The sequence below is a fragment of the Macrobrachium nipponense genome, chromosome 1, assembly GCF_015104395.2.
Source record: "Macrobrachium nipponense isolate FS-2020 chromosome 1, ASM1510439v2, whole genome shotgun sequence".
Taxonomy (NCBI): domain Eukaryota; kingdom Metazoa; phylum Arthropoda; class Malacostraca; order Decapoda; family Palaemonidae; genus Macrobrachium; species Macrobrachium nipponense.
In genome coordinates, this window is record NC_087200.1 from 82164379 (window position 1) to 82187343 (window position 22965).

Here is a 22965-nt window from a genome sequence, read left to right on the forward strand (position 1 = left end):
GAAACAATGTTTGTTCAGATTCCACAAAAAAACACTATTTAACACTAAATAAACTAAGAGATATCAAATATGAAATTCTCAAGTTACGAGTGACCATTCAATATGAAATCGTTACGTTACTTTAAGATCAAAAGTGCTATGCGATGGAGAGAGAGAGAGAGAGAGAGAGAGAGAGAGAGAGAGAGAGAGAGAGAGAGAGAGAGATCTGAACGCCTCGAGTATCTAAGCCCGAATGAAAAACTTCTCCCTTGTGGAAGCTGGATTGGGATGACACAAAACGTTTTGAGACAATTCTGTCTAGAAGCTTCGAAATCTTACGCAACTTTACATACAAAATGTGTAATCTGCACATGGCTTTGATCAAAGACATACGCGTACAAGACGATTATGCTCAACAGACACGTACCTGACTCGATCGACTGAAGCAGAAGTCCCTTATCTTACATGATGACAGAATCCCAAAACACAATGAAGGCTCGAGCTCGCTTATCAAACGTGTTGACAGATGAGGAAAAACAACTCTAGCTTTGAACGGACAAAGATATTCTCTCTCTTTCTACATTCTACGTAATATATTCTTTTTATATTATGTTATGCGAAATCTGAACACACATTTAAAACATCCTATCTCTAAGCTATCTAGGTATCTGAAGAAATGTTGCAAAATTCAATTCTAACATTTTATACAGTCAAAGAGAGGAAATATGCATTTTGAAAGTAGCAATATATAATAATAATAATAATAATAATATAATATATATATATATATATATATATATATATATATATATATATATATATAATATATATACTATATATATACATACCATCCTACTTACAACTTAGCTTGGTTTCAACTAACTGTTGTAAGTCAAAATGGATGTAAGTCGAACATTAGAAAGCGGCCAACATACTCGGTAGGGCATAATATCAAACCTTTGCTGTATGAAGTACCTATGTAATGTACAATCATTATTTCAATCTTTTCACCATAATGTACTTTTATTGGTATATTTTAATCATTTATGTAATGTAATATATTATATACAAGTTGGCATCGAGTTACAGCAGGGTCAGGTATCTGCATGCATGTCGCTAGTTTTTCTGGGCTCAGCTCGTGTCGGCCTATGAAAGTATCCTTAATATCATTCTTTCTAGGCAAAATTAATCTAAAATTACCAGAGAAAAACAAAATTAAAAAAATGTCAGTAAAACTGACTCGCTCACTCTATAAAAGAAGTGTCGGTATGAGAATAGGGGCGAGTGGGATCACTACCACGAGTCATTCACCATTTAGACCTTCCAATCTAAAATCCCCACCAGAGAGAGCTGATACGAAAGGGTGATGCGGCCGCTACTACTACTACTACTGATGCCACGGACAGCAGCGCCCCTAGCGGTCATCCTTAATCTTTAGACGTACACGTTGAGTGCATTTTTTCTCTCGTGCCGTGTTTTCTTCGGATTTCTACTTTAATTCATCATGGAACGTGCTGCCATCACATCGGCTAAGTTAAGTGCCTCATAAGTAGTATTTTACCGTTTTTTAGTCTTCCAGGGACCAGTATTTTCCTTCTTAATAGGTCATATACGGTCTCCCGGTTCACTCGTGGCGGCGGCATGCCGCCTCGTGTTAAGATTTCCCGGTCTCCCATACTGGGACATCTTATACTTATGGGCTTACTATATCACGTTCATCGTTTTTTACATCGTTTTATAGCTAGGACAGCCCTTTTACCATTTCTCTTAGTTTGGTATATAGGGCTATACTGTGTTTCTGGCCCAGCATCCCGGCTCTTGCTCTTCATCGGCTATCGCTGGCTCCGAGTAGTCAACTGTTCCTCGGAACAGTTTGCCTCCTCCTGGGCTTCTTTTTCTTTTACTAAAAGTGTCTTTTCCCTCTTTTACGATGTATTATTAGTTTTATTTAGGGTGTTAGGCTAGCCTAGGTGCATGTCCCATGTGTTGGTACAGTCTGGTTCACGTGGCCCTTCCATGGTTGTGTTGCTATCGCGGCTTAGGCCACTTGCGGTCACGTGTTCCATAGCACCTTACCCTTCCCCTTCCCTCCCTACCAGGTATAGGGAGGGGTCTGGGGGACTCCTTGGTTACCATAACAACCACAGTAGCCTTCCTCCCTCTCTCTCTGAGGAGGCCAGGAGCTCCCCCCAGCTGGGGTATAGGGCGACCACTTGTCTCGGGTACCGGGTCACCGAGCGGGTAGTTGTAGGGACGGGGAGGGGTAGGCCACCCCCCCCTCTCTCTCTCTCCCGCCGCGTTACGCCGGGAACCACCCTATTGCTCAGTCCCACCCTACCCCTACTGTAATGAACGGAGCCTCCGCTGCAGCCGGGGCCCCTTTGGTTATAGTTCGTCTGGCTCCGCCAGCGGGCGGGGTGGTCATTACTAGTGGTCTGTTGCTTGCCTACTATATCCCCCTTTTTCCGCTACCGGAGGAGAGCTTGCTTCTTACCCGGGCACTCTTCTAGTAGACGGGGAAAAATTTATATATTTCGTTATAAATATAAGGATGTACCCTAATTTTACGGTGAATTTTAGTTTTAATTATTTTTGTGTGTACCATCTCCGTCGTTCTCCGTCGTGGTTTCATGGCTCACCACCACACCTGGTTGGATATTTTTCTCCTGTCTCCGGCGTAGCCTTAGACAACTCCAACCGCCTAGTTACCACACGTATTTCGGCGGGGCTCTGGTTTAATCTAACTTTCACGCTCCGGCATGCAGCAGAGCAATTGTTAGGCTGTAAGTGTGCTCCTGATACTTATGTATCTTTCCACTTACAGGCTACCAACTGTCAGGTCCTGGGGTGTAACGCGACTCTTTACGACCCCTGCGCCCATGAGGAGTGCAGGACTCACACCCCGTGTGCCACGACCCACAATGGTATGATCGTCTGGCACCCAGAAGCCTGCACCATATGCTACGACCTTGTTAGTCAGCTGGAGGGGGGGTAAGTCTACTTTTAGACTTCTTGGTCGTATCACTAATAACACTTAGTTATAAGCTTGTTAAACCCTGTCTCCGCCGCTAGAAGCTTCATTTCGCCTTCTCTTTCAGGCTGCCGCCGTGAAGGAAGTCGCCTTAGCAACCCTGAAGGCTTGGGTGGGCGGCTTCGGGAAGAATGCCGCCAAGGGCCAGCCATACATCCTAGATAAGAAGCTGGCCGTTCAGATCTTCCCCGGCGGCAAGTCAACCGGTTATGTTGATCCCATCTCGGCAGCCCCTCTCATAGCTTCCATACAGCAGGAGGTGCAGCAGGCGTTCGGGTCCGCCTCCACGCAGGAGCCGGTACCAGACGTCGCGAACTTGGACCTGAACATCGAACCTATGGCGGTAGGGGCAGAGGATTTGTTGGTTGAGGTAGGTGTGTCGGGCGCCCAAGGTCTTTCCTTGGGCGCTCCTGGATCTTCTTCTCCTGTCCCTTCTACTGCTTCTTTCCAAGGCTTTACGGGATCTGAGATCCCTACCTGCTCTCCCGCTCTCTCTGTACCCCCGAAGGTGAAGGGACAGAGAGAACAGAAGACCCTCCACAAGACGACTTCTAAGAAGTCGTCGTCGTCTTCTTCAGCAAAGAAGTCTTCGACTTCCTATGCTGACGCGGTGAAGGCAAAGCCGAGCTCTTCGTACTCTAAGAGCTCTAGAAGCAAGGCTTCTAAGGAGAAGGCTCGCGCTCCAGCCGAGCCAACGCCTTCTCCGGCCTCCACCGCATACTCCGGCAACGCCGGTTGGAGTGGCAGGACCAGGCTCCTTTGATCCCACCGCCTTCTCGGCAGTGGTGATGCAGCAAGTGGGAGAGATGGTTGGCTCGCAGGTCTCCGCCCTCGGAACCAGGTTTGAACAGATGTTTGCGCAGCTGTCAAACACCCTCAGTCAGTCGGGCCAATCCATCCAGGATCTCTCTAACAGAGTTAGAGAGAATGAGGACCGTGTAGCTGGGCTTTCTCAGGTTCCTCAGCCAATCTCCCCCGTAGCAGGTACTGGCATTCTACAGCTACCTCCATATGAGTCCCTACCAGCCTCCTCCATGGATAACCCATGGAGAGTGGCCGCTTACGCTCCATTCAAGGACGGCATGATCTCTGTCCCGGAGTGTGGAACTCGAAGGATTGAGGACTTCGAGTTTTATCCTCCTGGATTGACTCAGCCTTTCATTGGATATGCTGGGCTGACCGTGGCTGCCCTCACTAGAGAGGACAAGATTTCCCGAGAAAACGTGCTGTATAGTAGGGAGCACGCACAGCGGGAATGGGTTCACTGCCTAGAGGACTGGGAGTGTACCAACACTAAGCTCCAGGCTTTCAAGAGTCCTTTCACTATTTTTGCGACGGAGGAGGAGGCTTCTCTTCCGTTTGCTACCAAAATAGTGGAAGCGACTCTTCAGGCAGTCCTCAAGGATGAGCCCATGCCACAGCTGAGGGAAGCTGAATCTACTTCTCCACTCTTCCCAGCCTTTGGAGAATTGTGGGAGAACTTGCCTGCCACGTTCACGATTGGTAAGCTTAAGCCAGACTGCGCTATGGACCAGTTTGGCGAGAAGCTTCCAAGGCTGCCTGATACTTTGATTCAGGCTGAGTTCGATGCTCGAACTAGGTTTGGGAGGTCCCTCAACTCCCTGATTATCACGGAAATGGCGGCCCTGTCTTATGGCACAGAACCGCTATTCAAGATTCTGGCCAAGTCTCAGCTACAGACAGTTCAGACAGATGCTTTCGACTTCTTCCAAGCTAGGAGGAACTGCCGAAAGCACGTTCTGCAGGAGGGCACTATTAGGCACGAGCCTAATAGACTCCTGGCTTCCAGCATGTGGGGGGCGGACCTCTTCCCAGAGTCCGCTGTGAACGAGGTGCACCACGAGGCTGCTAGGCTCAACCAGAGCCTTAGGGCTAGGTGGGGCATCTCTTCCAAGAGGAAGCAAGAAACCGCCCCTGCTGCTGGTAAGAAACTTAAGAAGTCTGGCAGAAGGTTCCAGCCTTACCAGAAGCAACAGCAGCAACAGCAGTTTGTTCAGGCCGTCCCAGTTACCCAACAGGGACAACCATCGACTTCGAAACAGGCCCAACCCATCCTCCTGTTGTCCCCTCAGTCTCAACCCTCAACCTCCTACGCAGTCTCGCCGGCCTTCAACTCTATGTATGAAAGCCAGGCTTACCCAGCCTTTAATAGGTTTTCTAGGGGTAGCAGGGCGAGGGGCCACTTTCGCCAGCGTGGCACAGGGAGAGCTGCAAGGGGAAGGCAATTCAGAGGAGGGCGCGGAGGTCAACCCGCCCAACAACAGTGAGGCTCCCCAGGTAGGAGGGAGGCTGTTCCTCTTCCGTCACAGGTGGGGGTTCAGCAAATGGGCACAGAGCATCGTGTCCAAGGGATTGGGTTGGAGTTGGATCAAAGATCCCCCTCCAATCAAATCATTTTATCAGGAACCATCAAAGGAATTGACAGATTATGCGGAGGAACTCCTTCAGAAAGGAGCTATTGCGAGAGTCAAGCATCTAAAATTTCAAGGTCGCTTATTCAGCGTGCCAAAGAAAGGCTCAACAAAAAGAAGGGTAATCTTAGACTTGTCAAAGTTAAACTCTTTCATTCGCTGCGACAAGTTCAAAATGCTTACCATCTCGCAGGTAAGGACCTTACTTCCCCGTGGGGCCGTCACATCCTCCATCGATCTTACAGACGCATACTATCATATCCCTATAGCCAGGCACTTCCGTCCATTCCTAGGCTTCAAACTAGGAAATCAGACGTTCTCATTCAAAGTGATGCCCTTCGGTCTGAATGTAGCCCCCAGGGTATTCACGAAAATAGCAGAAGTGGTAGTTCAACAGTTGAGAACTCAAGGGATAATGGTAGCAGCATACCTCGACGATTGGTTGATCTGGGCACCAACGGTCGAGGAATGTCTCAAAGCCACAAAAAAGGTAGTTCAATTTCTGGAACATCTGGGGTTCCAGATAAACAAAACGAAATCCAGACTTACTCCAGAGTCTCGTTTTCAGTGGCTAGGAATCCAATGGGATTTGTCTTCCCACAATCTGTCAATTCCGGTGGCCAAAAGGAAAGAAATAGCCAAGTCTGTGAAACAATTTCTCAAATGCAAACAAACATCAAGGAGAAACCAGGAAAGAATCCTAGGTTCTCTTCAGTTTGCCTCAGTGACAGACATCCTCCTGAAAGCAAAGGCTGAAAGATATAAATCGAGTTTGGCGATCGAGAGCAAACGCCAAATCTCGAGACAAGTTGTCAGTAATTCCACAGATCCTTCGCAATCAGCTCCGTCCATGGACAAAAGTGAAGAACCTTGCCAAATTAGTACCCCTTCAATATCCCCTTCCAGTGTTAACCATTCACACGGATGCCTCCCTGTCCGGGTGGGGGGGATATTCTCAATTCAAGCAAGTTCAGGGGACTTGGTCAGTTCAGTTCCGCCAGCTTCACATAAACGTCCTGGAAGCAATGGCAGTATTTCTTACCCTGAAGAGACTTCTTCCCCCGAAGAAGTCTCATCTAAGAACTAGTTTTGGACAGTGCAGTGGTAGTACATTGCATCAACAGAGGAGGGTCCAAATCCAAACACGTGAATCATGTCATGATAGCCATCTTTGCCCTAGCAGACAAACACAGATGGCATCTGTCCGCCACTCACCTGGCAGGGGTAAGAAATGTGATAGCAGACGCCTTGTCCCGGTCAGTCCCTCTGGAATCAGAATGGTCCCTGGACGACAGGTCATTCCAGTGGATATGCCAGAGAGTCCCAGGTCTCCAAGTGGATCTCTTCGCCTCACAAGCGAACCACAAGCTCCCTTGCTATGTGGCCCCCAACCTGGACCCTCTGGCTTATGCCACGGACGCCCACTGTCGTTAGATTGGAATCAGTGGAGAAAAATTTATGTTTTTCCTCCAGTGAATCTTCTTTTGAAAGTCTTGAGCAAGCTGAGGACTTTCAAGGGACTAGTAGCTCTGATTGCTCCAGACTGGCCAAAGAGCAACTGGTATCCTCTGCTTCTGGAATTGGGTCTCCGACCTCAACGGATTCCCAATCCCAAGCTGTCGCAATCAGTACAAATGAGGACTGTGTTCGCTTCCTCAGGAATTCTTCAGACCCTAACTTTATGGACTTCATGAAGTTTGCAGCTAACAAAGATGCTAACATTGATCCACAAAACATCCTCTTCCTAGAATCAGATAAAAGAGAGTCAACTATTAGACAATATGACTCAGCTGTTAAAAAATTAGCATCCTTCCTGAAAGAATCAAACACTACAACCATGACAGTTAACTTAGCTATATCCTTTTTCAGATCCCTGTTTGAAAAAGGCTTAGCAGCTAGCACTATTACTACTCATAAATCGGCTTTGAAGAAGATCTTTCAGTTGGGTTTCCAGATAGACCTAACAGAATCTTACTTTACGTCTATTCCCAAAGCCTGTGCTAGACTTAGACCTTCTCAAAGGCCTACTGCAGTTTCATGGTTCTTAAATGATGTCCTCAAACTAGCCTCAGATACTGACAACTCGTCTTGTACATTCATAATGCTTCTTAGAAAGACGTTATTCTTATTAAGCCTAGCTTCAGGAGCCAGAATTTCAGAACTGTCGGCTCTATCCAGAGATGCGGGTCATGTGGAATTCCTCCCCTCAGGAGAAGTTCTACTTGCGCCGGATCGTAGTTTTTTGGCTAAAAATGAGGATCCTCTTGCAAGGTGGGCTCCTTGGAAAGTCATCCCACTTCCGCAAAATCCTTCTCTCTGCCCAGTATCAACTTTAAGAGCCTTTCTATCTCGTACATCCTCAAGATCCTCAGGTTCTCTCTTTATGAGAGAAAAAGGTGGTACTTTATCAGTAAAAGGAATTAGACAACAGATCCTTTACTTCATTAAACAAGCCAATCCTGATTCATTTCCAAAAGCACATGACATCAGAGGAGTAGCCACCTCAATTAATTACTTCCAACATATGAACTTTGAGGATCTTAAAAAGTATACTGGATGGAAATCTCCGACAGTCTTTAAACGTCATTACCTTAAGTCCTTGGAATCTTTAAAATTTTCTGCAGTAGCAGCGGGAAACATTGTTTCTCCTGATACTGTATAGTAGTCGTAGTATAGATCCAGGTCTCCTTTCTACCTACCTCGTCCAACATGCCTCACCCTATTGCCATGCTACTCGGATACTCTAGCCTTAGCCGCTGGAATCATATTGGTGGATTGTCCCTTATTTTTTTTGCTAGGGACATCCACACTATGTACTTATAATGTACTTCAGTGTTCTTACCCTTATTTTTATGCTAGGGTAGAACACAATGTGTTTGTATATTATGTAAATATCTTACTTAAGTGAATCTATTTTGTTATTTTGCCATTACATTACTGGATATTACTATGTTTAATATAAGTTAATTTTTAAGTACTTTATATTGTTTGCTTTCTTTATCATGTCATTGTTTAGAATAAGTTAGCTTTAAGTACTTTGTTTGTATACTGTAATGTCCCTGATTCACTTATATTATATATCTCTTTTTTACAACTGATTTTCATTTGTCCTTATTCCCATCTTGTCTGTTTCTCTGGTACTCTTTCATAGGCCGACACGAGCTGAGCCCAGAAAAGGGATTTTGACGTAGGAAAAATCTATTTCTGGGTGATTGGCTCGTGCCGCCCTATGAAACCCACCCTGTCTTCTTTTACCCACCCTGCAGGACAAGATGTTCATAGATTAAGGATTAATTTTGCCTAGAAAGAATGATATTAAGGATACTTTCATAGGGCGACACGAGCCAATCACCCAGAAATAGATTTTTCCTACGTCAAAATCCCTTATTTTACCATAAATCTATTTGCAATTCAGTTTGCAGTACAGTTAACACTGTATGATGCTGCTGATAGGCCAGGGTAGCTCACAATTATCCTGCCTAAAAACGCATTGATGTTTCTTCAGTGCAATCAAGTTTTCTGCCCAGTGCTGGCCTCAGCCACATCCCATAAAATACTTAGTTGCAGCCAATGAAACTCAGCCACAGTCTGGTGGTGGCCTATGTTGTTGGTACCAATAGCGCTGCCAGAGGTACGATTACGACTATGGCTAGTTTCAACCTTGAATAAAAATTAAAACTGCTGTGGCTAGAGGGCTGCAATTTGATATGTTTGATCATTGGAAGGCGGATGATCAGAATACCAATTTGCAGCCCTCTAGCCTCAGTGGCTTTTAAGATCTGAGGGCGTATGGATAGACAAAGCCAGCACAATAGTTTTATTTTACAGAAAACTGAAAATGATACTTGGGATTTAACAATGAAAAATATGTAAAGCCGTTGAATGAAAAAAAAAAACAAGGGTTGAAAAATTGTCGAGTCTCCATTCAAGCAAGGGAACTCAAGCCAAAGACTTTGGGTGCTACTTGAGTAGGAGGTCTACCTGCGCAAAGTTTCCACACTGTTTCGCCGTGTTTAGTACTAACCCGTCGGAGGTCACTTGATCCCCGAGGCTGGCATAAGACCAGCTTAATCTCAAACAACAACCCTTGATGCTACTTGAGGGACATTTGACCCTCGACGGGCTAGTACTAAACACGGCGAATCAATGTAGAAATACGCAGGTAGACCGCCTACTAAAGTAGCACCGACTTTGGAAGGCCAGAGCACACAGGCTACAATATAACTCAAGATTTGTGAGCAATGGTCTCTGGCCAGTATAAGGAGTGTCCGCATTACAGTAAAATGGAAGAAACAAAAATCAGCAACTTATGGTTTGTAAGCCATGAACAGGTAAACGGTCTTGAGTGGTGAACGAATTTTTGGCAAATTTTGGGTACTTGTATGAAGCACCAGTTAAAACCAGATTGTGATTTGTGTGCAGTAAGTTCTCATGCAGTAAGTTCTCATGAGGTACAGCATTGTGGACTGCCAGGAATTCAAAAGCCTATGGTGGCACAAGGTCAGGTTAAGCTTAAAACAAGCTTAAAACTGTTTAAAATAAATTTCTTTGATCTTACCTAAAATAAATTCCTTTGGTCTTACCTACTGAGTAAAACTCTCCCATTAATTTCTTACTCAATGTTGCTCAAGTAGCTCCCTAAACTGTATGTATAGAATTGTCGAAAAGAATTTTGGCTGAAACACATAATCTAACTTTTACATGTACGGCCTGGTTTAAGAGAATATACGTTTCATTTGAAAATCTATTTAATACAGCAAAAACATTTATCACTTTTGCTTTCAAATGGTTTACCATTCCTTGAATAAAACTGTCCCATTTTCACATGAAAATATCCTGTCATAATTTGACGAGAGAATTTGACAATACAATTTTACTTTCCACGTCCAAATTCTGTAAGTAGGCGTTTTACTGAGTTATATCTCACGCTGATCTGGTGCAAAATCAAGATGTCGAAAAATTTTTTCTTTCTTATAAAACCCTCCGAAAACCCACTTTCTGGCGTTGATTCAGTTATGGAGGGTCTTTAGAGGAGTAGAGATTTATTTTACACGGTTGATGATTTGATGAGGTTAGGTTAGGTGCTATGAAGGGCAGTAAGTTCTCATGCAGTAAGTTCTCATGAGGTACAACGGAACCAATGAGTTTGCGCACTTTCAAAAAAGAAAGAAAAAACGAAGAGAGCATAATAACAAGTAAAAAATGCGCCGAAGTTTTCGATGCAATCGAGTTTTCTGTACATCCTATAATCAAGGCCACCGGAAATATCTCTATTTTTCGGTGGTCTCGGCATAATGCTGTACGAAACGCGGCCCATGAAACTTTAACCACGGCCACGGTGGTGGCCTGGCCTATATCTTTGCCAGATACGATTATAGCTAATTTTAACCTTCAATAACAAAAGAAAAAATACTGAGGCTAGAGGGCTGCAATTTGGTGTGTTTGATGATTGGAGGTTGGATGATCAACATAATTTGCGGCCCTCTAGCCTCATTAGTTTATAAGATCTGAGGGCGGACAGACAAAGACGGCACAATAGTTTTCTTTTCAGAAAACAAAAACGGAAGTGATAACGGAAAATATTAAGAATCAGTGTTCTTTGTTGACGATCGTACGTGCGTCCCCTTTTCAGTAGAGAAATGCTAAAGAATTGTTATAAAGGATATAAAACTCAAAATATGTAAGCGTGAAATAAGTAAACAAATGCAAAACATAAGATACTCGACTCGAAACAGAAACAGAAATATCAGTAAAGAAACGAGCACACACAATCAGATTATTTAGCGAGCAGCCCAAGGAACTGAAATTTCAGGAGCGTTTATACTTAGATAGATTGCTGAAGGTATAAGTACGACTTCAATACTATCTATCATTAACCTTAATTTTGTTTAACACATATAATTGCCACTGCTATTATAACAACACTATCTTTGTCATTTCTCACATACGTATATACCGGCTGCCTTAGGGTTCTGCTGGCTGACAAGAAGGAACAGATCTCTCTCTCTCTCTCTCTCTCTCTCTCTCTCTCTCTCTCTCTCTCTCTCTCTCTCCGAGTTCCAGGCGGAAAAATATCAAAGGTGTGACAGTGAAGGGGTTAAGTTGTAAAATGACGCACCTTTAGTGTAAACCAAACCTAAAAATTCAGACATATTCATAAACACAGGGACATGACAAATCGTGACCTCCTGTAGGACTCTGTCACGAAGGGAACAGAGGTCTTAGGTAGGACGGAGGGGAACGTGTCCGAGGAGTTTACAGGAACCTAAGGGAGCAGCTGTAGCAGAGGCTGCGGAGGGCGCAGTGATTGCCACAATTGGATAATAAGGGAGTAATGGTGACATCCTGGCCTACCACACCTCTACCCCACCCCCACGTACAAGTCGATAGAGGTTTTTTTTTTTCACTATTAATATGATGAACTGAGGCATCTAGGAATGGTATTAGTAATAAGTGGAGTTAAAAGGAACACAAACAGACTGATGTATTCATGCGAGTGTGCATAAAATTAGCGAATACCTTTATTTCGAATGTTGCAAAGAAAGATCAAATCATTGACACATATTCATTCATACGATCATGACGATTAAGAGTTATATGAGTAATACCAGCTTTTACGGTTATTTAAATGGTTCAGGTATGCATTTAAGGGGTTACTGAAACTTTCAATTATTATCATGTGTGTGTTATTTTGGGGTGTTCAGGATGTATGGTATGGAGAGTAAATTATCGAAACCGATTAATGGTTTTATAATAATGTAAATAAACCTATTAGTTTACAAGTGTGAAAGTGACTAGTTTGGTTTAAAAATGGCAATGGTGTGTAGTCTTTTTGGCTGTTTAACCTCTTCATTAATGAAGTAATGCGATAAGTCGACAGAGAAAGGACAGCAGATGTAGGTGGACAACTGTAAGACCAGAAGATAGGTCATGAATGGAATGAGGAATGGCTGATGTGAGCGGACGATATAGCAATGACTAGGGACAGTGAAGAGAAACTCCAGAGGAATATAAACATGAGCAAGATTAAGTTTATGAGGTTAAATCGGAACCAGGAACTTGAAGCAACAAATGCTAGTGTAGAAGGTGAGAAAATGGAAGCAGTAGTTAAAACAAAAGTTGCTGGATGCATGCAAAAGATTAGGAGAAGTGTATGAGGGAATTATTGAAACAATTCTCCTCTACAGAAATGAGAAGTGAATGTTGAATGTGAATGGAAGAAAAAAGATGGAAGCTGTATAGCGGAATTGTTGCCATAATGGTCACGGTATAAGAAAAACGAATCATAAATCAGGAACAGATGATTTCTGAAAGATGGTGATTTCCTCCCTAAAATGAACAAATACTTCCTAGGTTTAAAATGTTACTTTTTGAATTTGTACAGGTCATCTTTCACGGAAAAGTTCTTCTGAGAATAGTATGTAGGAATTTAAATGAATAAATACTTGTCTAAAGTTGTTGGAAACGCTATCTCAAAGGTGCAACTGCAAGAGCCATGCAAAAGTAGGAAATATCAAGAGGTCCACGGAAGAACGGTTGGCTGCAAGTGCTTATGAAGTTAAGTTAGTGCACTAAGAATGAAAGGATAAAAGGTAAAGGGAGGAAGTTAGAGAGCTTTTTCATGGGAAATCCCAAGTGGGAGAGATCATTCCGCCTTCAGGTATAATGAAAGAGGCGCCTTCAAATGAAGGAACACACTTCTACCAAAAAGGGTTATACCCATAGCCTGGAAAAAGGGTTTTGGAGGCTTTGGAGCAGTGGCTTCCTGGGTGTTATGAAATTGAGTCGTTATGTCTGGAAGTAGGTTTTAGGGATCATCAACAACTCTCACCACATCCTCCTCATTCTGGGGGCAGAGGGACTGAGCATCTAATGCTGCTACAGTCCAGGTGATGTGCAAAGCCACAGAATCTTCCATGAGTTCTTTTACTCTTAATACGACAAAGAAATGTTTTACGAGTGAAAATAGGCCCATAAAAGGGGCTGACATGGTTTAACTGAATGGACCCAAACGAGATTTCTCAATGTTCAGTGTAAGTATTTAAAAACTCAATGAATGGGTCAAGAAAAAAAGTTGATTTCAAGAGACATATGGGCGGCTTCATTGGCTGCGGAGCGTACTCTAACACAAATTGGCAAGTCAAGGAAGCCAAGACTTTTAGAAATTATCAGGATAAGTAAGTTGGGAGTTTCCTTGAAATTTTCTAGTTTGTGGAAAAACCTCACGATCATTTGCTTCGTAAGGATAGGAAAGATACTGAGAATGACCACTTTTTGCAAAGTGAAGATATCCTTAATGCAAATAAGAGAGGACCAAGATTTCTTCGCATGGGGGTTTTAGTTTACAGGCATTCTCCTTGAGCAAAATGGATGCTTTGAAAAATCAGATGGAACTTTCATGAGCCCCCAAGTGTGAATTGCTCAAGATGGGTCTTCTACAATCTTAAAGTATGTTTACAATACATATTGCAACGAGGGAAACTTCTTCCATGCACATTCACCCCCCAAGAATATTCAAAATGAGAATGTTTTATATTCTTTGAAATATTCTCCATTGTTTTAATTTCAAACGTAAAGGTAAACTGTGGGTAAAATTCACCCTTATTTGACTTCTCGCACCGCTACCCTTTTTGATTAAATGATTAATCTCTTTCCCTTGGTCAAGTGACTGCCCAAAAACCTTGATTTCAGGTGCTGTTCCTTCGAAGATGCTATAATAATCCCGCCTGAGGCAGGCACTGCTGATTGATAAGGAAAGAGATTGATCGTTTAATCAAAAAGGGTAGCGGTGAGAGAAGTCAAATAAGGGTGAATTTTACCCACAGTTTACCTTTACGGTTGAAATTAAAACAATGGAGAATATTTCAAAGAATATAAAACATTCTCATTTTGAATATTACTATAATTCTTGGGGGGTGAGTGTGCATGGAAGAGGTTTCCCTCGTTGCAATATGTATTGTAAACATACTTTAAGATTGTAAAAGACCCATCTTGAGCAATTCACCCTTGGGGGCTCATGAAAGTTCCATCTGATTTTTTAAAGCATCCATTTTGCTCAAGGAGAATGCCTGTAAACTAAAACCCCCATGTGAAGAAATCTTGGTCCTCTCTTATTTGCATTAAGGATATCTTAAGTGGCTCCAGCGCTTAGCAACCAACCCATGTGACTGACGCCATCTTGGATACTTGGGCCAGATGACCTCACGTCCCACGTGCACAACCCTTATAGAAAGCGCGGTCCCGCTGTCATACAACGCTATCTACAAAGAGAGGTCCTTAATTTCCCAACGCAATAAAAGAGCAACACATGGACATACCATCCTCCTATGGGTTGCTCTATGAGCAAGAGCCCGTGCTGGCATAAGGCAAGGTTAATAAAAAACAACAACACACCATCCTTTACAGGCTGCTCCAGGTGCAAGAGCCCGTGCCAGCACAAAGCTGGCTTATTCCTAAACAGCAACAACACACCATTCTGATAAGATGTTGGAAACTTGTCCAAGACACTTCAGTCCTCCTTTGCTCCATCTAGCCGACCCTTGCTGTCCCACGTGGCTGTCCAGAGCCTCAGTTATATTTGGAAGTGAATCCCCTCCATCGCTGGTGCCCCCGAAGTCGAGGAATCTGTCTCCCGACGAAGGTAATGTAACCATAGTCAAAGTTCTTCCGTCAGTCACATCAGTTACACTTTTTTTCATATTTATTGTTCGTTTCATAGTGCGATTTACCACAGTGAGACCTGTATCTGTTTCCAAAGCGTGTAACGTAAGTGCATTGTCAAGTGTTACCAGAATCGAGTTACCTGGCACCTTCTGTGCAATTCCTTGATTCCTTATCAGTGCGTTTCCGCTTGCAGCAAAGTAACCACCGTATGTATTCTCTTTTGTAGATAGAAGTTAGCCTGCTGTGGATTTGTCTGTCATCTTGAGCGTGCAGTGGCACAACCATTGTTCCTCTCCCCTGTGGTGCCCTTTGAGGTTCTTCAGGAAAATATCCAGTTGTTTGTTAATCTTGTTATACGGCAGGACTCTGTTTTGCTGTCTTTATTTACACTTCTCTCCTGATATGTGTGTTCTTCTATTGTAAATATAATTGATTGAGTGAAACCTAAGTGTTTACCGAATAACTTCCCCCACCTTGATGAAGGCCCTCAGTCAAAATCTTTGCATATGATTTTACCTGAACCCATTATTAAAGTCCGATTTAACCTTACCAAGGTAAGTTACCGTAGCCTTAAGTATAGAGCCATATCAATATATTGAGAATCAACGACTTCACCGATCTCACCCTAAAAAGAATCACTGCCCGACTGAAAAGTGCACTTGCTGTGTAAGAGAAATGCATAACTGTCCAAGATAATTATTCTCTCGCAATTAGCTAGAACCTGTGACCACTTTTCTGACTTCTCGGATGAAATTAGTATAATCCCAAGTTAATTAGTAGAGCCTCTGTGAAGAAAATTCAAGTAGAAGAAAGGGAGCCTCTGAGAGGTAATACCTAACACAGAAATCTACAGAATTCTTTGGTCCTTTCTGAAAAATGATGATCATTCTTATTCATAAGCTTGGAAAAGTAATTGGGAAAGGTTGCCCACATCCTAGACATGATGCACACTAGGGTTATGATGGAATCAGTGAAACATGTTTGCATGGCATGCCAACTGCCAACGAAAACCCCACATTTATTTGATGAGCTCTGAAAATTTCTTTCTTGGAGGACACTTGGTAAGATAGGACTAAAATATGAGTTGTAATACAGTGGACGGCTTCCAAGTAATGAAGACCAGCTTCTTTGGGAACAAGGAGTGATTTGTTGCAAAACATTTTTGTTTTCTCTCGGCTCTACCAGGAATCCAGATACAACTGTTAGGAAACTTTAACTACTGAAGGATCCCACTAGGTCTCTGAGTTGAAGCCATAAATGAACTCTTTTGAATTATTATGCAATCTCAGCAATGAAATGCATTAAACGTTAGTATAAAGATATCTTACTCGTAAAAATAATCGAGATTTCAAAATTTGGCAAAAACTCCCAAATCTTTAAGAAGAGATTCAAATCCTACCTTTTCAACAGTTGTATGAATTGCTACCTTTACATTCAGTCTATAATTATAATTATTCCTAGTAGCAAATAAATAGTTCTGCTTCCTCACAAAAAAAATTTCCTTGAATAAACCGGCGATTTGTTTTTATCTCCACGGATATCATTCACCCATGGGAACTTTATGATAACCTAGATATAGGTTCCATATTTATTTCCGTTTCTATGTATTCAAGAATGACATCATAACCTCCTTGAATAAATCTAACCTCCTTGGTGGCCACTCAATTAAGAAGGGGAAGACGGCATGGTTGTAGAATAATATTAATTGGATATACATTCCATTCATTTCCCTAAGATGCTTTCTTGTACAGGCAGCCACCCTGGTAACCTTGGCCTTGCACTTATATAAAGAAGAAAGAAAGAAAGGAAAAAGAGGAGACATAAACGAGCGAGATTGGTGTAAACGTTCTCTTTTAACCCTCGTGAATTAATTTTCAGAACAGAAGCGGTTACGTCATTACACACACACACACACACACACACTGAGTAAATTTGATGACAGTGTAAATATCACTTTTCCATCTTGATAAATAACAATGCAGGGAATTTTAACAACTGCCTCATACAATCTTGGTGAGAATTCCTCTACATATTATGATGCTTATTAACAAGCATACTCTAACAAAAAAAGTATGAAATATGACCGACAGAAGTCAACAGCACCAGTAAATGCTGTCTTAGACCGTGAGGAGTCGGGGAAAGAGACAACAAGGCATCAATCCCCAAGGGAAAGAATTAACGATGGTCTCTCAAAACAAGAAGGAAGCTCAATTAAAATGAAGAGAAATGAAGAAAAGATCCAAGGACTTGGTAGTAAGAGCAATTTCAAACAGTTTTTCCAATAAGAGAACGGAATAGTCATCAGTCTTTACCTTGATAATAGGGTAGGAAATGTCATACCGATGCTGTGAAGTGTCAAAAGATATATTACAGTATTCATATCTGAACCGCCGGCAAACAAAAATAATATAAAGATCATAAAAAATGTCTTTTTATAATCTATCGTTTTTTGTGTTTCTACTATAACATCGTTAAGCTAAGCACGCCAACAGACACACACAATTAGTTATTAAAGGACATTTGTAGCTTAATGCGTACATATGAATCACGGCGATGTGATCAGACATAGTATATATATATATATGATATATATATATATATATATATATATATATATATATATATATATATATATATACATATGAATCACGGCGATGTGATCAGACTCTCTCTCTCTCTCTCTCCACACACACACACACACACACACACACACACACATATATATATATATAATATATATATATATATATATATATATATATATATATATATATATATATATGTATATATATGAGTCTGATCACATCGCCGTGATTCATTTAATGTACGCATTAAGCTACAAATGTCCTTTAATAACTAATTGTGTGTGTCTGTTGGCGTGCTTAGCTTAACGATATTATAGTAGAAACACAAAAAACGATAGGTTATAAAAAGACATATTTTATGATCTTTATATTATTTTTGTTTGCCGGCGGTTCAGATATGAATACTGCAATATATCTTTTGACACTTCACAGCATCGGTATGACATTTCCTACCCTATGATCAAGTAAAGACTGATGACTATTCCGTTCTCTTATTGGAGAGGTAAAGACTGATGACTATTCCGTTGTCTTATTATTATAATATATATAAATATATAAATATATATATATATATATATATATATATATATATCATGTGTTTATATATATATATGTATAATAAATACATATATTATATATATGTATATATATATACATATATGCGCATACACATATATATGTTGTGTGTCTTGTGTGGAAGGGCGGTTAGGTAAGTATCTATGGTCACCGTGGTTGATTCTGGCAGCCAGAAAACGACTTAGACCAGTTTCCATTATAAAAAAATCAGTTAACCTCTTCAAAGTTGATATTGAACTAAAATAACCACTTAAATGTTTGAGCTTCCATTATACATTATCAATCTGTTTAATGTATGAGAATCCATAATGTGAATTTCCAAATGTTTCATTTCAGTTCTGAATACTTGAAGACACGTGATATAAATAACAAAATCAGAGACAAAATTTGATAACGCTAAGATGATAGCAAAATTATGAACGTTAATCAAAGTATTGTGTGTATAAGAGAGAGAGAGAGAGAGAGAAGAGAGAGGAGAGAGAATTAATTAAAAAATGGAAGCGAATCGATGGCCCATGCCTGAATATACCGAGGAGAACCAACGCCATCTTGAATTGACAGTCAGTTCAAGATGGCATTGGGAGAACCCTTTGGAAAAACGTGGTCACAAAGAGAGAGAGAGAGAGAGAGAGAGAGAGAGAGAGAGCATGCTTCGAAAGCTACAACCCAAACCCAAACAGGAATAATGGTGGATGAGAGGGGATTAGCGGTCGAGGGGCGGCTTTCTCAAAGACGGTCAAGATTTACATTTCCTGTTTTCGGTGTTTCGTCGGCTTCTTGGGGTTTGCCTCTCTGCCCTGGCTAGAAATAAATGGCTGCGCTTAGAAAATGACACATCCTATTCAGTTTAAGCTGTGATGTGTACATTCCTTTCAGTATTTTGTAGCTTGAGCGCTCATTATTGCTGACATCCAGTCAACATGCAGACAATGAGACCAATGCATATTGTCAGTAAGACTGCTAAATGATAATATTACCGTACTTTGGAACCCTGAGGCAGTGTGGCTGTTATTGTCGAGCACTTTGATGTCTTTATTTTTCTCTCACGCTCATAAAAATGTAGAATTTTATCGCTTTACCTGTAAAGGTATATGGCTTTGAATAACTTACAGTTTTGTTATCTATTTACAGAGATTAGTCTCCGTCGGTGATTTAGCAAAGCCACCGAATATATGAATAGATTCTCAAGTATCTCTTTGGTGAGGCAAAGATTTGTCCATTAAATTCCGACCCAATTTCCCCGTTAGCTCCTTGACGAAGCAAAATTCTGTGCACACTATAACTGTTTTCTTATATGGTCTACATAGCTTCAACTTCGGGGTAAAGAGGTTATGGTTAGATATCAATTCGTTTAGCGAGGACAAATCGCAGTAAAAATTTTCTGTTAATTTTCACATATGGCCGGCCGAATGCCTGTTTATATCTAAATTCGTCATCTGGAACAATGCCAAAGAACTTTTACTATAGTTCAATAGCATAATGACTAAGTGAACAATTTACACGTATAGCTGGAAAAGTTTCTTAGAGGGAAACAGCATATGGGCATAAGCAGCACATTTAACATTTTATAAACCCACACAGATTAGCTTGTTATATGTTTTTCATGCGTACATTACCCTCTCCTAATTAATCTGCAGACGTGAAAGAAAAAACTGAATCTCATTGCTCTGTAATATTTACAAAAAAGAAATATTACCACAAAATAAAAGACAATTAAATCTTTACAAGCTTTCTTGAGCTATACTGTGTTCTGTCTGCCAATCAGAGCAGCTTTTTAACTAAACTGAAGTAACGCTGAAAATGATCTAAAGAAAATAACGACTGACATAAGTAAGTGAATTTAGAAAAAAATATGAAACGAGAGAGAGAGAGAGAGAGAGAGAGAGAGAGAGAGAGAGAGAGAGAGAGAGAGAGAGACTTTAAATGAATCCACTGTGAATGGGACTATTTCATAGAATGGTTTATTTTCGAAAAATATGGTAATAATGATTTGCATATGTTATAACAGAGAAAAGAAGACTACCCCCAAGCTACTCTGAGAGGCTTGTAAGAAAATCCTTCAATAAACACGGAAACGATTAGACAGAGTGCTGATCTTGCGTTTAACGGGTCTGCTTCCATTTTTTCCTTTGCCCATTTGATTTTGTTACCTTCAATCGTGGGGCGAAGGGGCATCAAGTCGGTCACCTCTGGGTGAAAAATTTGCGAGGGTAACTCTGTCAAAAGTTCATGAAGCTATGGAGGAAGTTACTCAATAAGTTTTACATACACAGAAGTAACACTAGGGCCTGGGTCGAATATTTTTCATGAAATTCTGAAATTTGTTAAGTAACACTGACTTTGTCTGTTTAAGTATCACTTACGGTCTTTAGCAGGTATCCAGATACTGGTTATTGTGTCTAAAAAGATCAATCTTGGCAAAGTCATACTTCTTTACTCAACACTTCCTCTTGAAGAAGGTCAAGATTAAAAGGAGAAAACCTTATCTGTCTTTAAAGACCACATTTAAAGACCTTAATCCCATTGGTCTTGATTACATTTTCAACAATGAAAAACCTAATGGTGAATTTCACTATCAATATAAAATTATGTTGACTGTTACTTCTTGGTGGAAGAAAAGATGAAACTGAAAACTGAAAAAATGGATCAACTTTAAACAAACTTCAAAATTTGCACCATTTCATTCAAGTTTTCCTCCTTGAGCCTAAATTGTTAAGGTTTAGTTCCATATTTTTCATCACTTACAATTCCAAGAAAAGCCCGAAAATGTACAAAGAACATGACCCATTATCTAATACTGTCAAATCTTCCTTCCAATTTCACACATGGAGTATAATTATTCTACTTAATTAAAACTCTGTTCTTTGCCCAACTTAAATTACACTAATTAAAAGAAAACATGCAGCTGGAAAATTCTAAGCTAAACAGACTATTCTTGAAAAACCGCCATGTACATCTAAGGTTAAAGGTCATCATAATTGTGAACCACCCAGAGTTTAAGGGTTAAAATGCCAAGTCACTGAGACTTTTAGACAGAGATTATAATATGAAAGAACGGCTGTATTTACATTTATAGATACAGGTTACTTCTAACACCCTTTTTAACAAGACGCTTTCGGTCTTCAGGTAATTTTTTCTGGAGTTTCCGGGGGATAACATATTATGGTAACCAAACCATTCTGTCAAGTTTATAATCATCTGTGAAGCAAATTACAGAGGAATTATATTCAGAATTAAAACTAGCAAGGTTAAATTAAAAAAAAAAAAAAAAAAAAAAAAGTTATCAAAAGCATCTTAAAATAGGGAAAATTATAATGGGGCAAATTTCGTCGCACGTCTTCACTTATAGACAAAAAATATTTTTGGACTAAGAACGAAGACTCCATTTATCAATTAATAGTTGTCTATTCAAATGACCACCATTACAAAACTTTAAAAAAATGTTTAAACTACTACTCCATACACACTGTTATCATCGAGACTTCCGCTGTCGCTTTTGATATTTCTAGTTTTCAACAGAATCTGTGGGCTAAATTTCTTAACAGCTATAAGTTTTCTCGCTGTATACTCATTTCTAATTTTCTATTTAGGGGCTTCATATTTGATGTTGATCACGTCACGACATCCGTACCGATAGGTATGGTCTGTCTTGTGTACATAACCTCTGTTACTGTTGAAAATGACCTCAACGATGCCGTTAAGTAAGCCCCATTTCTAGACTCTCATAGGCTTACTAGAAAAGTTTGTTTTAAGATGAGGTGAAAACTGAAGCAAAGTAAAAAGAAAGAAGCTGGATAGCTTCAAGGTGAGAGTCGACCTAATGGAATGTATGAGTGCCTTGTGGCAGCCAGAGAGACTCCAAGTCGCTTTATAGTGGATAAATTGATAAAATTATAAATGAAAAATATGTGGCTAAGAGAAATGAAACTCAGGTGTTTGTCTGTTTTGGTATGAATGTTTAGGTAAGAATAACCGTGGCTGGAGTCACTGTTGTAGTTTGTGACAGCTGCAATATGTCAGTGATTTATAGCAGCAGCAGCAGCAGTAGTAGTAGTAGTAGTAGTAGTAGTAGTAGCAGTAGTAGTAGTAGTAGTAGTAGTAGAAGTCAGGATCTGCCTTTGAAAGTCTCTGAATTCACTTGTCCTTAAGTCTAGTGGCGACCGCGTGGTTAGTTTTCCATCTTTGGGTTGCTCCACAGTCTCTGTTCTGATATCTAGCAGTCTTGAGTTTGTGTTCTCCTGCCAGTTGAAAAAAATTAGTTACACTTATATCTAATAGTACATCTCTGCTGCCCCATTACATCTTTTTATTTCATTTTCTCACGTGAGCATTTTAATTTGTGGGGACGATTGAAAGAATTCGTTGCCTTGCTGCAAGAGAATGATTACACAGTGTCTGCCATGTCTGTGATACAATGGTCTTCGGCTGCTGTATCAGACTGCTCACAAACGGGGAGAAAGCAGGCTGTTGCAGCTGGGGCTGACAGTTGCTACAAAAACTTAAACAACGTTATTTCTCTCTTAGAAAAGGAATTGATAAAAATGAGTCTTGTTTATGTGACTTGTCTTCAGGTACACAGCTATTTATCATATTTAATGGTATATAAAATTAAGGAAAATGAAAACGAATTATAACATACAATAATAAAAGATATAACGAGGCATTTTCAACTAAATGCAGCTTTAGTTAAAAATAAACA

The 22965-nt window shown here is 40.7% G+C and overlaps 1 protein-coding gene across 1 annotated transcript; it reads left to right on the plus strand.

Moving 5' to 3' along the window:
• Positions 1 to 12416: 12416 nt before the first annotated feature.
• On the plus strand, positions 12417 to 22414 carry LOC135218842 (uncharacterized protein DDB_G0271670-like). The gene is made up of 2 exons (XM_064255290.1): positions 12417 to 12593; positions 22229 to 22414. The coding sequence occupies exons 1-2, from the start codon at positions 12417 to 12419 to the stop codon at positions 22412 to 22414; spliced, it is 363 nt and encodes a 120-aa protein (XP_064111360.1).
• The last annotated feature ends 551 nt before the right edge of the window (positions 22415 to 22965 follow it).

Excerpts from the sequence above, each read along its gene's own strand:
- LOC135218842 (XM_064255290.1), top strand. The coding sequence starts at position 12,417 with ATGACTAGGGACAGTGAAGAGAAACTCCAGAGGAATATAAACATGAGC. Across the intron at positions 12,594-22,228 it reads TGCAAAAGATTAGGAGAAGT|GTAAGAATAACCGTGGCTGG; the intron begins GTATGAGGGAAT and ends ATGAATGTTTAG.